The 16,881-nt window shown below is 41.6% G+C and overlaps 1 protein-coding gene across 5 annotated transcripts in view; it reads left to right on the top strand.

Annotated features, from left to right (window-relative positions):
* Nucleotides 1-16,881, top strand: part of TAFA4 (TAFA chemokine like family member 4) — a 109,298-nt gene that overhangs the window by 78,018 nt on the left and 14,399 nt on the right. For all 5 annotated transcript variants that reach the window (XM_048858770.2, XM_048858771.2, XM_048858768.2 and 2 more), the window contains one exon: nt 14,292-14,447. In XM_048858770.2, coding sequence (XP_048714727.1) covers nt 14,292-14,447 — 156 coding nt within the window. The remainder of the gene's footprint in view (nt 1-14,291; nt 14,448-16,881) is intronic.

Genomic DNA, 16,881 nt, shown 5'->3' with positions numbered 1-16,881 from the left:
TCTTTGTCGAAAGATAGTGGAACTAATGACCACTGAACGAGGTCACCTTTAATCTTATTCTAAAAGGGGAGATGGCAGGGCATGGCTGTTAAAGTCAATGGCTCTTCGGGGAGCGTGAGCAGCACTGCAGAAGTTAATGGTGTGCCCTCTCACGCCACCTGTGGCTGCTACGTTCTCCTTCAAAGCAGCCGTCGAATGTCTAACAGTTTCAGAAATGACATCTGCTTCTCTCCCCTAGTTGTTTCCCTCACATCTGCAGCGACTGTGACAAAGCACATGCTCCTCTTCGTTCGCCCTCATTGCTCTGACCTTTCCTGTGGCTCATTTTTTATGCTTTGCCTCCTTAATGGCTATTAGCAAGTGCAGAAATGAATTAGAATAGTCTCATTAGGGTTTGGGGAACATTCACCTGGTGAGAAGCCCAACGTTTTCTTGAAAAATAAACGTTCTTCAGAGCGGAGACACTCACCAGCGTGCTTTGAAAATGCCATTTCCGTGCAATTTTTCTGCCTCCTCCCCCGTATGCTGAGTGTTTTCTGCTTAGAAGGAGCCGGCCCTGTTTTCTTCAGCAGGCCATTTCCTGTTTTTCACACGCTCCTTCTAGAAAACTCTCCTACTCCTTTGCATTTCAGTGGAGACCAAAATCCAGATATTCAAAAATTTTGTCTTAACCGCTGTGCCTGTAGCTGCTATCGCTGTGGTAACAACTGACCTGCTGGCTACTGTTGTACTGTCATTGTTTCCTGTTACAAACGTAGGTAGAAGTAATCACAGCTGCTTGGCTTCTGAGATGAGTTTGGCTGCTTCAGCTCAGTTCATAGCAAGTGGATTTCCACATTATGGGGGCAAAAAACCCTCCTAAATATTGCAATCTGCAATAGTTGTCCATCTTGGCAGTGCTTTTAATGAAGAGAATAAGGATTGAAATGCCATACTGGCTTTCCCCAGAAGCGATCTCTCTAGCCCAGGCGTAAGGCACAGGCTAGCGAAGCTTTCTACGGTCTGTTCTTGTTGCATGGATTATGGAGGTGCCCTGGTGACTGTGTAGTTAGGGTGGGATCCACAAAGGGATGTAAGCATTGCAGTGCTGAGTGTCTATTGTTCAGGCTCCTAGAAAATCACAGGAACACTCCTGCGATCCCCAAGGCTGAGTTAGGTGCCCAGGCGCCCTGTGCCGTGAGTGGGGGGAAGAGTGGGGGTGACAGGCAGCTAAGGATACAATCCAGAAAAGCTAGCTTAGGTGGGCAGCCACCTACCATGTTAGCCTATGGGAGATGCTGCTCAGAGGGGTGTGTGCTAAGCCCTACCTCTCTCTCTCAGAAGTAGGCGCCTTTGTCAGCTTAGTGATCCACAAACGAGAACCTGCTGCCTCAAGACAGGATGCTTTGGTGCCTGAGCTGGCTTTTGAGAGAGGGAACTAGGCCCCTGCCTTACTCCATGCAAAAGAGGAGGGCAAGGAGCAGATCTTACTTCTAGCCCAGTAGGTAGAGCATTCATCTGCAATGTGGGAGACCCCGGTTCAAATCCTCCTTCTCTGCTGGTGAGGGAGAAAGGATTTGAAGAGGGATCTACTACTCTCAGGAAAGTGCTCTAACTTCTTAACTATGGGATATTCTGAGGTGGGGCCCCCTTAGCCTCTCCTGTTGAAGCTGTTGCACTCTGGATAAATAATGAAAGGGTGGTTAGAACAGGGGGACTAGAGCTGGGGTCTCCCATCTCCGAGGTGGGCTTCCTAAGCACTGGTCAATCCGGTTCTCCCTCTCTCTTTCTCTGGTCCAATGACCGTTGTAGTATTTATCCACAGTGGAATAGTCTGTGGAGAGCAAGTGCGCCTGAGAATGCGAATGACTCATTGTTGGACAGGGTCTCTTTCAATTAAGAGGTTGAACTTGAAGGCCCCGATGCTGAAGTGTTCTTGGTGCAGGACCTGAGAGTTAGAGAACTAAGATGCCTTAGAATTTTGACCTATCAATGTTCTGGCAAAGTCTCTTGTGTTCCGAGTGGGATCTGTAAGTAACTACTGCCATCTGACTACAGGAATAACACACATGCGTGCTCACACACCCACATGCATATATGTAACTTTAAATGGTGCCTTCTTCATAGAAAGTTGTATTAACCCATCATATTATCAGCCTGGGAAAATATCTGATACATAAATATAGCTTCAAGAAATATTCATTACTGCAACTTGCCAAATGAGAAAACTACCAAATTAGGATACAATGTACCGCATCGTTAGAGACGGCAGGTTTTTGCACTGGAAAATAAAAATGCAGTTATTGGTCTAATCTATGCACAACTCTGGTTAACACTAAGGGACTAATAAGGGGAATCTGGCATTTTTCTGCGACCAGGAAAAGAAAACCCCAGAAAAGAAAGGAAAGATAACTGTCAGGCAGCAATCGCGGCCCATCCCTGTCTTCCAAAACCACCTGCAATGTCTGCTAGTGAACCTGTGGCTCAAGGATTGGACTCCTCAGTCACCAAAGGACCCATGAAAAATAAAACATGTGAAAGAGATCAGCCTCGACCTCGAGGGATTACCAACGAATAAGGGGAATAGAGAACCATTAATTATTTGTATTACAATAGTACCTACATATTGAATTGTTTTAAGGGTCCTTTTCTAATGCGTAAGTTTGGACATGTGCGGAGAGGCTGACTATTGGCCTAGACTTTTTTTGGCCTGGATGTTGTTGTGTTTATAAGTTGCTATGTGGAATAAAGGTGATGTTTTTTAAACCAGGGTGTGCGTAACGTATCTATAGAATGTTCTGCCTGAAGTAACTGCGGGGTGGGTGGGAAGACCAGTGGGAAAGGACTGGAAATTTTCAAAAAGTCCCTCTGCAGAGAAACTGGTCAAAATGACCTGGCCAAACTTGCACAAATATGTGTAATCGATCGTGGTAAACCAACCAGAAAAGAGAATAACAGCACAAAAATAGCTTGGACAGCACAAACAGAAAGTTGATTCATGCATATTGCATGACGTACGTAAGATACTTAATATTCATGATATTCAGTGGTGATTGGAAGAGGAACTAATAACTATGTAATTTGGATGAGTATAAATATGAGAGAGAGATTGTAAGGGCTGTCAGAACATCCTAGAATAAATCTAACATGACCTGTCTGCTCTCCAAGAGAATGGTAAATTTACTTTTTCTGTACGTCTGTCATTTCCTACTTTAATAGTAATTATAATTTCAAGGAATGCTCTTGCTTAAAATACAGGTTTGACTTAAACCTGAGTGTGTACCTCTCTCACAGGCTCCAGCTGAGGGCAGGGCTCATTGCGCTTGGCCCTGTATGTACATACAGACACAGCCAGGTATTAAACCTAGATCTCCTGAGTCCAGTGCCTGGACTACATCATCATTCTTTCTCAGACTTTAACTGAACTGAAGCACTGAAATTTTCAAGAATTATTATTCAAAGACCAGGCAGATAAAAAGGGACGGTTGAGAGGATCAAGTGCTCTGCAGCTTCTTGGGAGAATATTTTTACATGGCTCTCTCTCTTTCACAATTGCAGAGTGGCATAAAATACGATGCAAATGCAGCAGGGGGGAGGTGGGTTAAAAATAAAAAGCAGCAATAAAAAATGGCTGTTTCTTTCTTCAGTGTGCTTGAAATTTCACTCGTGCTTTGCACTTAAAAAAATGTACTTGCTAAAATATCCCAAGTCCAAATAGTTGTATAACCAAAACGGAAGCTCTGGTAGATAATAAAACCTTTTAAAATGTTCTCATGCCACTCAGAATTAAAAACGTATTTGCGCTGTTTAGTTTCATGACCTATTATTGCTTAGCTGGCAATTGGATCTTAAACTTAGACTATTCCAATATCATGCTTGTCTATTTCATCAGAATACACCCAAGACAACCATGACAGCTATATAAAACTTGTTTTAAAACAAGGCAAACTCTGAACATCATTAAGCAACAATGATCAAGGCACAGGGTCTTTCCCAGAGATTTTGTTGGTGGCCCTCTGCCCAGTATGTTAGCCAATCTGATTTCTTGTAACATCTCTTTACATTCCAGTCACCTTATATTTTAATAAGTGCCTGTTGTTTTAAAATGTCATTTCACATTTCCCAGCCAAATGTGTCCTACTCATTCACAGTAACCTCCACCAGCTCTTGCTTTTCCAGGAACCAGTTCTGTTAGTGGCATCACATGGTTTGTAATGAACACAAACCAATTAACAGTGAGAAGGAATTACTGTTGAAGCTGTTCTTTCCAAATAAGAATAATAAAAGGAGAAATAGGAAAAGAAAAACCTTTATACAACCCCACCTTTTAAAGACAAACATCACTCTTAGATCTTTCATGTGCAGAATCTCACATGATGGCTAAATAGTGAGTAATTATTTATCTACTTTTCTGTAGAGGATCTCCAAGTTAATAGGACTGTGTCTGAATTTGGCAAACTGATTTTATTTAATAGGTGAAATACACCCTCGTATAAAGGACCAGCACAGGTTCTTTGCACTGCTTAAATTCCATTTAAATACTATTCTGAGTGCTTCAGAGAGATTTAATTAGCTCATATGCCTTGTGTGGGCTGTCTGAGTTTCACCCCTCATACTTGGAGGCTACGGGGCTGATTTTCATTTAAAATTAAGGAAATGTTTCTTTCCAAATGTGTTCTGTTTTCTAGCACGTGACATAAACTTAATCTACAGGTAGCTAAAGCAATAACTTCGGAGCTAAAAATGCTGTTTCACACTCTCCAAGCTCACGTCATTCCTGTCGCCTGGAGGATGATACATTTTGAATTAACTAGATTAATTGTTCAATGCAATAAGGCCAAAACTGGCCACTTGATATCCCAGGTGACGGGGTATCCAAAAGGCTTGATCCTCAACATTTGTTTGGTTAAAAGAACTTAATTTCCTTTTTGTGTTGCAGAGAGCCATATGTTTCACAAAGGAAATAACAGGTATGCAAGAGGCACATGATTATGAATAACCTAATGCTCATCCATTGTATATGATCTGACCGGGAAGTGGATGAGTGGTTATATGTAGAAATAAATTATGAATACTACATCAAAAAGGGGGGAAGCTCACATAATATATATAAGCATATTTTAAAAGAATTCTCTGCTGTATCTTTGAATGATACAAAATTTCCAGAACAATCTGAGACCATCACAAGAATAAAACAAAAATCAAGGATGTCTCTGAGGCTGATGGGTGGGATGGGTGAGACTGTGATAGAAAAATATGGGAAATCTATTTGATGATGGAAAAGAGCAAATGTATTTCTAAGCCTTTTCATCTGCCTCACTGCAGTTCTCTGTTTGATTTCAATGATGTTACACTGGCATAAAAGTGGAGTAATTTGGTAGTGAACCAGACCCAAGGAATAGGATCTGTGCTTTTATATGAAGGGACTGCTTTCCTGCTCTAGTCAGATATTGCTTGTATCTGTACATTAGCAGCATCGTCCACTTACTTATATTAATATTGTCATCCTAGCATTTGTTTTCACTAACAGGTGAATTAAGGGGCTATAGACCCAGTCCATCATGGTACTTAAACACTGAATCCAATGAGACTACTTGTGTACTTAAAATTAGGCCTCTGTTTAAGTAACTTACAAAATCAGGACCTCCATACTGTATTCTGTGTATAGTACGTAGCCACTTCCATCAAGGTGGGTGCCTTACCCCGGGAGCTGAAGAGTCCTCCAGGGTGCTAGTCACATTCCCTCTCTCTTTCACTCACGATAAAAGTGTGAAAGAAGGGGCAAATAACAGGAAGAGGGCTGCCTATATATATGCTAGTGAGTGAATGGTAATGGGCCATGGGGGAAATATTGATGCAGTGTAGAGAAGAATACTGCTTGTTTGCTACAAGATAGACTGGAAAATGCAATCCTTTCCCTGCATTCCTTCAGAACCACATGTTCACAGAACTGAAAAGAACTGGACTAAGATGTCAAGCTCCAGACAAGAAACAGTTAGCACCCGTGTACTCTGAGGTGCAAGACACTTTATGATCTTAGAATTCGTTTATACAAATGACACACGTTTTGGGCCAGACTGATTACTGATACCTGGATGAGGAAAATCCGTATTCATTAACTTTAGCTCGGTACCAAAGCATGCAGGGTGGTTCATCTTCTAATTCTTCATTTGCGTCCAGGTCACTCTCCAATCACTGTCCTTTTTTGTGCAGCAACTTTCCCCGCCCCCCAGCCCCCCCACATTTGCAACACCTGCTTCTGTCACAGCTGTTTTGATTTATCGACCACTCCGATTTAATACTTTGTTCCTTGGTGAAGTCTTGGAGCTCGTGTCTGATCTAAAGTCACCTACACTACTTATTTTAGGGGATTTTAATCTCCATATGGATGTGCCCTCTGACACCGGCCAAAGAATTCACTGTACTACATGATTCACTCCAGCTTTGTCAGCACGTCCATGCGTCTGCACATCTGAGAGGTCATGCTTTTGATTTGATTAACTTCTTGGGTCTCTTCTGGCTTGCCAATACATTTCTAGATTTATTGTGCCCTTCGGATTCCACACAAATAAGTTGCTTGTTTGAAGGGAGTTGTCACCTCAGCTCATCACTTCCAGCCCAAAATGAGGAATGTGATCAGCGTTCATTCTCCAGCTGGAATTTTGCAATGCTGGCTTGTTGTTCTTTGCATGTGCTTGTATCATTTACCCTGCATGACCCAGGGAGTGCAAATATATTCGAGGGAATGAAGGCTTTAACGCTTTGAGTCTTATTCACGTTGTGGTTTGGGTTAAATCTTGGTGTTATGGGCTGCCGCCTTTCATTCAGGATAAATGTAATGAACTGGCTGAAAGAATAGCAGTAGCATCTAAAACCCGGGCACATGGAAGGCTTGAGAAGAAGCTGAACTAGGGGGCCCGAGGGGTTTCAGATGAAGGGGTTTGGTTTGGTGGAGCTGTTTCTGTCTGAGAGCGTGTGAGAGAAGAGGAAGTGAAAGTCATAGAGTTTAAGGCCAGAAGGGACCACCAGATCATCTATCTGGCCACCAGACACCACCGAGCACCCAACCCTAAACCCAGCAACCCAAAATATTACAGCTTACAGGAGACTGAATATGTGCTCCAGATAGAGAATAGAGACCAAGTGGCCAGAAGGCAAAGCAGACAGCACTGGGTAATGTGGCCCCGAGAGAAGGCTAAGAGAGGTAGGCTTGGGACATGGGGAGCTGGCTGGAAAGGCAGGTATGGAACAGTGACCAAAGGAAGTGTCTCCTGCTATTTGATTTCTACTGCGTTCAGGGAAACTAGACTTTATACATAATTATTGTAAATAAACAAGACTGCATCAAAGAAAATAGCTGGTTCTATCATCAGTTTCTGCTCATAGTGGAAACAACCTGCATAGCCCCAAACTTTTGACTAGCTGCTCAAGGCAAAGGGGTTAACAATATAAATGCTTTGGGACTCAGAAGTCCTTAAGCATTGAAATCAGTTTTTAAAATAAGGAGTGCACCACATCTTTGCTTGCTTGCTTTGTGTAGATGATTTTAGGGCACCAACAATCGTGGTAGAATAGCTGGGCAGCAGCTATGTATTTAAGGAGCACAAGAACAAGGAACAACAGACTTAGCTCCTTGCTGTTTGGAATGGCCATTATTGCCTAGCTGACGTTTTTTGCACCACGTTGTCTTTTGTTCATTGTGTCCAGGTCATTGTTAAAAGGCCCATCTTAAATATTTACCCTGAAAGCAGCTGGGCTTGAGCTCATTCTAATCTCTTGTGGTGAGGTGCTCCTTAGTCCAGAGCCCTCCTTTGAGACTAGCATCCTGAGACTTTCACACTGGCTCTCATCAACTTCATAGCTCTGACGAGTGAAATTGGACACAGTTAGGATGCAGTGGTGATCGTTAATATAGACCTTCTGCTTTAGTCCTTTTACAGCTTGGTCACAACCCAATCTGCGGGAGCTCCCAGTGGCTTATTGCACAGTCACTCGGGCTGGACTCCCCACCCCTCACCCTGCTCCAGGGGGGGCATTGAGTGTCCACAACTGCGATGCCCCGCTCTTATTGTGTATGCTGGCCACATGCTGCCCTTCCAACCACCCTGTGCTGCTGTGCTCATGTTCCGGCCACACCCCAGGCCAGGGCCCACCTCCTGGCCTGACCCCCACGTGCCTCCCTGACCACAGCACCCTGGGTGGCTGCCCAGGTTGCCTGTCCCTCAGAGCATCCCTGAAGGCTAATTCAGAAAATACTCTGGGTGCAATGCTTTCCTCCCATTCTCGGGGAGGGGAATCTGGTGCTGTGTTGCGTGTTTTCTTCCCTGGGAGTCGTGGGGACCTTCTGCAGCAACTCCACATAGTTGGGCCTATGCAGAGTGGGAGGAGGGATTCTCGGGGTAGGTACATGGGAGCATCTGCTAGCTGCAACATACTTCCTTTTGGGACTTGGTGAATTTCTGAGCAGAAATCTGCAAGTTAGTAGTGCACCAAGCAGCATCGAGTCCTCTCCTACAGTGCTTCTCCCATTTGGAGGGCGAGTTAAGGCCTATGTGAAGAGTGAACTGTCCATTCTAAGGGAGCCAAGATACAAGTGAATAGGGATTTGGTGGCCTGCATAGGTGCCCAGTTTCTGTGGGGATGGAACCGCGGGTCGCACAGGGTTTCACACCTTGTCTTCTCTGCCAGGTATGAATGCCCTCCTCCCTGAATGGAGGTGGCCAAAGAAACTCCCTGAGGAGAACCTTGCTCTTGATCTGTTACCAACAGAATGTATCCCTTCTTGGTGATTTCCCCTGTTGGCATGCCAGGATGTAACTAAGGGCAGTATTTGGATTGCAGCTCTTAATAGGGGAACAACTGTGAGTTCTGAGCATTTTTATAAGAGCGCTAATAGGGGCTTTGCTCTTCAAAGTCTGACTCTCTAGAGATCGCCTTCCCCAACCCCTCTTTGCAGTTCACTCTTTAATGGCTTTCCTGATGTCTTCTGGCACAGAGTTCACTTCCTATGGTCTTCAGTCTTTTAAAATTCTTTAATCCCTGCTTCTCTATTGTGTTGGCTTCCCAAGAGTGCATTGATTACAAGATATTTTTGGGCTATTCATAAGCTGTTCTGTCCTTATGCTGTAAGCCGTGCCTTAAAAGCATGACAGGAAGGTTTCTTATTCAATGCAAGATGAAGATTAAAATGTGCAGAAAAGTGGAATCCCCATTCTTAAGTTCCTCCTTCCTGGGGCTCTCTGCCTTTGGGTGGGTGCAATAGGTTTCAATAGATCTAGGCAGAAGAATAGTCTGTTTGAGTTGGTCGTTAGTTTTGTGGGTTTTGCTAACTCTAAAAGCTGCACCACAAGTTAAAGACTCAACGCTCCAGGCTGCTGAGCTCTCAGGAGCGGAGTGTGGAAAGCCGGCAAGCTAACCCGGAGTATCGGGGGGTAGCCGTGTTAGTCTGTATCCACAAAAACAACAAGGAGTCCGGTGGCACCTTAAAGACTAACAGCTTTATTTGAGCATAAGCTTTCATAGGTAAAAACCCCCCATGGGGTTTTTACCTATGAAAGCTTATGCTCAAATAAAGCTGTTAGTCTTTAAGGTGCCACCGGACACTGAGTACTGAGCATTCGCTCAGCACCTGTTCACAGACATTTCCTTATAGGTAGAAGAAAGTGCCTGCTGCTCAGCAATCAGCGTAAATACCTTTAAAGATGTGCATGGATGAGCAAAAAGTAGGCATGACCATGAGGATGGAGAAAGAGCAATGCAGTGAATGCAGATGATGCACATAGCAGACATCCTCTGGCTTTTCAGTGACTTCCACTGCTAAGTGGGAGGAATGGCTTTACCCCCCAACGAACTAAAGAGCTGCACTAAGAAGAGAAGGGGCAATCAAGAAGGTCTTTTATTCCACTCTCAAAGCTGAGCACCCTACCTTTACCAAGAGACAATTGGAGGATGTCTTTCCTAGCCTTCTTGAGCAGTCTGGAAATATGAAAAATTGTATAGTAATGTAGTTGTGATGCTGGCAGACCAGATGCCAGCTCATGCTGAAGCCCCAGGTCAATTCGCTTGTGTATTAGTACAGATTAAAGTAATTGTATTTGTAAACTTCATGAAAACGAATAGGTTGTTACTTGCATTGTTTTCACTTATTTGTATCCTGTTATAATGTAGTAGCAAGTATTTACATTGTGCATACCCCTGTAAGTAAATAACGCACCAAATGCGGAAGAAGCCTTGTGGAATGCAAATTAAGAATTTTAACAGAAGAGTGCTAATTTGAAAGCAAGTGGTCATTGTGTGTGATGATCGGAGGTCAAAGGCTCTAAATACATTCCTCACTCAGTGTCATCAAAGGAAAAGACCATGTAGGTAGTGACAGTCAGCTTGTTTTCCGTGAGAAGAAGCTATAAGAATGGATTAAAAGAAAGATCCTTTATCTCTGGACTGTTTGGATTCTAACAGGGCAGAATAACTGAATGAGAAGATGGAGATCCCCAGAATTATTCTGGGTAGCTCTGAGAGACTTTTGGGAAACTGGCAGATTACAACATCTCTGCTACCCTTTGGAATTATAGACTGTGACTTATCTGTATATATATTTTACCTGCTTTAACCTCTCAATAACTCTCATTTCCTTTTCTTAGCTAATAAATCTTTAGTTAGTTTACTATAGAATTGGCTACCAGTGTTGTCTTTTGTATAAGATATGGAGTACCGATCGATCTGGGGTAAGTGACTGGTCTCTTGGGACTGGGAGCACCCTGACGTGATGTGATTTTTGGTTTAAGTGAGCTTTTATCATAAAGTCCAGTTTATCTGGGTGGCAAGCGTGTCAAAGGGGGACTCTCTGTGACTCCATGGTAAGACTGGTATAATGATCCAGGAGTTCACATTTGGTACTGGTTGGGTGAAATTTAATTGTAGAACACACCACCAGTTTGGGGTGTCTGCCCTGTTTTCTGACAGCCTGCCCTGAGGTAGGCACTCACTATTGTGAACTACTCCAGACAGAGTGACAGTAGCTACCAAGCCAAGGTACAAAATTCAGTTTTGCTTTCTGCAAGTGTCCTGTTGTCACTGAGCACCAGCATGGCCTAAACCCTGCACTTTGCTAACATGGTGTCATGGCTGTAAACTCCACACACATAATCATTTCAAAACAGGTCTTATTTTTTTAGGCTGCATGCCTAAGGCTGAATCCTGCTTGTCTTAATTAGATGAATAGCCCCATTGGCTTAACAGGACTACTCATGTAAAATAGGCAGGATTTGACTTTTAAAATGTATGTTCCTTCAGCTACATATTTATTGTTGGATATATTCCATCCATATGATATACAAATCTGTGAGGATTTGTATCTCTCAGCATAACAGGTTAGCATCTTTTCCTAGTCGTTAATTGCTGGACACCAGATGCTAAGCGTTGATGTTTCGTATATAGTGCATCACAGATTCAAATATGTACATTTATGTAACGTATGTGTACCAATTCTTGATTTTTTTCCTCACTCTGTTTTAAGGTATCATCTTTTTGGGCCCAATCTAGGCCCTGATGTTGCTCAATTAAAGACAATGGGAGTCTTGTCATTGACTTCAATGAGCACTGGATCAAGGTCTTATTACCTATAGAACATAAGACTGGAAGGGACCATCTCAGTCATTGAATTCATTCTGCTGCTACTGCAGACAATGGGAGTTTTTACATTGATTTCATTGGGCATTGGATCAGGCCCTTTGTTTGATTCTATTTAACAATAAATAAATAGCTCTTTTAAACTAAAAACAAGCTTCTATAAAATCTTGCAGATCTTCAGGCTTCTGTTTATTGTGGCTAAAAATTACTACACAGAGAAATTATGTAGAACAATCGTTTGGAATAAAGTGGTGTGGCCAGTTTCATTCTTTATTTTATATATTGACTTATGGAACATCTACTGTCCTAGAAGCAGGGTTTTTATTTATTATTATTTATTATATGACTATTAGGGACTTGCATGAAAATACACAGCCTGCCAATAAATCTAATACGGTAACTATAAGAGAGATACTTTTATGCTGTGTTCAACATTTTTCATTCTATAAAATGCCTTATGTATTTTACTGTGGTCGCATATTTTGCTTAAAACAGTTGTGTGTGTGTTTTCCCCCTCTCTGGAAAAAATAATACATATATTTTACATTTTGAGTCTCCAAATGGAGGAGTAAATTTCCTTTTTCAGTATTATATATATCTAGTTTTCTGTCTATTAATATTGTTCTACATACCAATTTGACAGCAGAAATCAGACATATCTCCCACTGGATTTGAAATACTTGTGAAAGCAAAACACACACACACAAGGAATCGAAATAAGCCAATCTAATTAAAAAAAAAGTTTAATTTTTTTATACTCTCCATGTGTGAAAAACCTCCTTAGAAGCTTAAATATAATATTCCCAGCTTTGCTGATTTTTTTTCTGTGGCTTTCTGTTTTGCAAACTCTGGGCTGGATCCTGGGTATTTTGCACATGCAAGTGGAAAAACTCCATTCATTTCAACAGGATGTTTTTGCGTGAGTGAGCAGAGCAGGATTTAGCTCACTGATATTTGCTGATGCATGTTAATAGAGAATGCATGTCTGCTTTGTGCACTGCTGTCTTCATGTGTTAACTAGAGATGGGTCAAAACTGCAAAGTTCTGCTCTAGGTTCACTTTCCCTAAATTTAGGGGTGTTCAGATCAATGATTTTGATTCAATTGATATTAGAAATAATGGACAGGCACTAAAGGCCTGATTCCGATCCGATCACTCACGTTGAATGTTACCTTAGGGGTAGTTAAAGTCAGTGCCTATGTGTCTCTCCTACACAGTCCCTAATAAGGGGCGATTGAGAGGTAGTAGGATGGCTCTGGCCAGAGCCATGCTGTAGGGTAGAGCAGTCACTGAATGGCAACGTCTTAATATGACAAGTTCCTTGGAGCCGCCTTGTGGTGTAGTTAAAATGCACCAGGGCATATTTTTCCCATTGTGGACAATGTTGTTTTTTTTTTTTTTTTCAATTTGCTGGCACGTCATGATCACTTAATAATCAAACATATTGTCACTGAGTACTAGTGGACAATGGGGAGGGAATTTCTTGGCAGTTAATTGGGGAGCTAATTCATCTTGGCCCAGATGGTCATTAGCTTTTAGGAACTGTCCATGCTACAGTTCATTACTGCTACTGACTTGTGAGCTTTTCTGTGGCTGGGAGAACAGAACAATTCTCCAGGGCTTGTCGCCAGAAAGTTCTCCCGCTTTTTTGATGTAGCTGATGTAGTATTTTGTACGGTCTTCGTCTAGGTTTCACTTTCTTTTTATTTAACCAGGCCTTTGATACTATGTACCTGCTTACACTTATGTGTGCACCTTGCATTCTTTTCAGACAAAGTCCCAGAGCTGCTTTGATGGCAAATACTTTCCGACTCTCTGCCTCATCTTTGTGTCTAGCTAACTCATTAAAAAAATCTTTTATATGGCATTGGTAATGGACAGGGTGCTTTACAAACATAGATAAGACCCATCCAATGCCTTTAAGACCCTGTAATCTAAATAAGACAAGACAAACACAAGGCAAGGCACTTGTCAGCAGTTCAGGAGATTGAGAGTGTGGAGATAATTAATGATGAGAAGGGGAGAGGGATTGTTTGAAGTGGTGGTACTGGGGAGGAGTTGGAAGTAGTGGAGAGCGGGTGCTTGGCAGATAGGGAGAAGGAAATCCTCCCCTGCATAGTGGGGGACTTGATAGGAGGCATGAAGATAAGTTGGGGGAAAGAGATGAAGGGGAGAGTAAGAGAGGAATTGGAGGATGAGTAGGGGGAAAGGAGAGCAAGGTAACATTATCATAGATGAAGGCAAGGAGCTTGAATCTGATAAGAAACAGGAAGCCAGTGGAAGTATTTAAGCAGGAGAGTGATGTTTAGATGTATTTGTAGATCTCTCTGTCTATATCATCCGCCTGTCTAGTCTATCTAGTAAACTTGTCATTCTCTCTATGCGTTTATAAGGGCTGGCTAATTGATGGAGGGAGGCAGATAGAAAAAACAAGCTCTGTTATGATGAACTAATCTGAAGTAAATATAACATGTGATGTGCAAGTCATGTGCCTGATCCTGCAGGGGGCACTTTGTGCCTTCCTTTCCAGGGGCTTCAGCGAGAATCAAAGTGGCTCATCGTTTTGCAGGACTGTGCGTACTCTTGACACAGTAAACTGCTACATTTTCCTTGCATTGATTCTCTTTTGGCACCATGACAGTAATACCCCTCTCCCGCAACACTTCTACCTCTCTGATTTTTAGGCCACCACCAAGTCAAGCAAGGAACGTGTGAGGTCGTCGCAGTGCATCGTTGCTGCAATAAGAACCGAATTGAAGAACGGTCGCAAACAGTCAAGTGCTCTTGCTTCCCGGGGCAGGTGGCTGGAACAACAAGGGCCCAGCCCTCTTGCGTCGAAGGTAAGCAATCTCCCACTCACTCCTACTGCTCTTTGGCTCTCTGAGATGTTTAGTCTCCTTGATTATTTGACTTCTTGCTGTCTAGAAAGCATAATCCTTCCTTTTGTTAATTTTGGAAACATCTCTGTTTGTTGATGATGATGAGTGCGCATAAATCTTGGTGTAATTAATCTCCTTAATATATGTCTGTGCCAATAAATGTCTGTTCATTTCATGTCTGTGCCAATAAAACTTCTTAGTTTTTCCACATAAAAATTGTACTTTAAACTAGCCTCAAAACTACACAAGTCAAGACATTTTGAGTTTAATCATTAACTCATCCAGTTGCCTCTAGACATAGCAGCATGGCCATGGAATCATTGGGATGTAAAGAAACCACTGGCTGGTCATCGATCCAGTACTTCGTAGCCATGGGCAAGCAGATTAGTACTGGGACATCTGGTTTGTGTGAACTCTCCTCTAGGCTGGCGTAATCCAGCACCCTATATTGATGATGAGCATCTGCACTGGACCCCCATGTGTCTCCTCTGGCCTATATCCATTCAACTTTTTGTGCATTCTGACCCAAATGAGATGGTGGGCGAAGAATCCCAAGAGAGTTGATTATGTACCATTGAATTGGATACCACAAACAGTAGGTGGCACCCCTATGATCTGATAAATGCAAAAGCATAGTACAAACTGATCTAGTCCATCACCCTTGCCTTCGGGTTAGTTTGAAGAACTTTACAATCCATAGGCACAATGGCACAGTTTAAAGATAGATTTACAGTCTTCAGTTTGTTGGGACTGCTAAATATCTCTTTTTTTTTAAAATAATACTGGACTAGACTGATTTATAAATTAAAAAGTTATGAAAGAAGAAATTTTCTCTTGAGTTGAGATTTTATAATGCAGCCAGCTAGAGTGAATTTATGTAGCTGAAATATCTACCCCCAAAGACTCAAATCTATCTAAATATTTCATTGTTTGTCTCCGAACACACATTCTGCTTCTGGCCATGGGATGTTTTTATGTTAGGAAATGGCTAATATAAGTCTTCATTGGCTTCTTTGTCAGTAAGAATTAAAAGGATCTTTATGTATAAAAGTCTGTGAAATTTACATTTAAATTGAAATAAAGCAGAAATTTTTTAGTAGTTTACTGCTAATTAATATTGACACAGAAATCACTGTCCTACATTTTTGTTAATCCACAAGTAAGATACTTATCTTCTGTTTTCATTGCTTTTCTCACAAAATCATGACCTTTAAAAGTTAAATATAAAATACCCTCGGTTTCTCTGACTTTCTATAATGTTTCACTTTAGGAACAATCCTACAGATAAATGTAACTGTCTGATTTTAGTACTTACTTTTACCTATTTATATGTTTTCTATTTCTGAGACCCTGTTATTTTATTTAGGAATTAGATTTGGCTTGATGTCTGAAATATCTTGTAATGCAGGGGCACAATTCAACCTTAATTTTTCAGTTTACTGAATAATTTTTCCTGTAGAATCATATGCAGTACCGGTACCTTTTATGTAACATTCCATGCAACAGTTTTACTGTTCTTTATGGTGGATAATAAAGTTTAGACATTTATGAAAATATACTTTAGCGTTACAAAGGTAATACTCTCTGCTTTCATGACAGAATGAAGTGCATGGTGCAGTGGAAGTCTAATTTATTTTGTCAGAGCAAACACTTGCTGAAACAATTTAATGACTTCTTTTCCTTCAAGTGTGCTTGAGATTAAATAAGACCAAACATTTAGAATGCAAGATTTTTAGTTATAAAAGCAGAAGCTCTTGATTTGTTTCCCCCTTAAGGTGATGTTTTAATATACTTTTATGTATTTTTGTAAGTGGATGACATTTTATTCCTCTCCTGTTGCGCAGAACCCATAACTATCTGCTCACAGGCTCAAAATTAGATTTTTGACTATATACACAGACTTCTGAAAGCCTCAACAGTGCAAAAGCCAGAAAGAGATAATGTTCAACATGGCCCGACTTGTATAACTAATTATTTTAAATATAATGAAAGAGATTCATTATTCTTTTTCCAGAGATTGTACCAAGGTCAAGAAGATTTAGTTGGACCACATTCTGCATGAGAGTTAAAGGTCTTGTTGAAAGCGCAGTGTTACTGGTGACATTCTAACTGAAACAAAGTGTAATTTAGAGTGCTTATTTTGAGTGGCTTTTTAAGGTATCTTCTTTTAAACTTAGCTAATGTTATTTATATTCGGGTAGCACACTTCCCTTTGTGTCAAGCACTCCGTATACATGACATAATAATAATATTTAAAAGCCCGTTCCTGCCCCCAAATTCTTGACCATCTATACAGCCATAGTAGGAGAAAAGTGAAATACAAAAGACTTGACACACAATTTCACAGTGGGGTCCTGGTCCAGGACTAGGTCTCCATATTACGCCAGAACATGAA

The sequence above is a fragment of the Caretta caretta genome, chromosome 7 (assembly GCF_965140235.1).
Source record: "Caretta caretta isolate rCarCar2 chromosome 7, rCarCar1.hap1, whole genome shotgun sequence".
NCBI classification, from domain to species: domain Eukaryota; kingdom Metazoa; phylum Chordata; order Testudines; family Cheloniidae; genus Caretta; species Caretta caretta.
The sequence above is the reverse complement of the archived record's forward strand: the minus strand, read 5'-3'. Positions and strand labels throughout refer to the sequence as shown.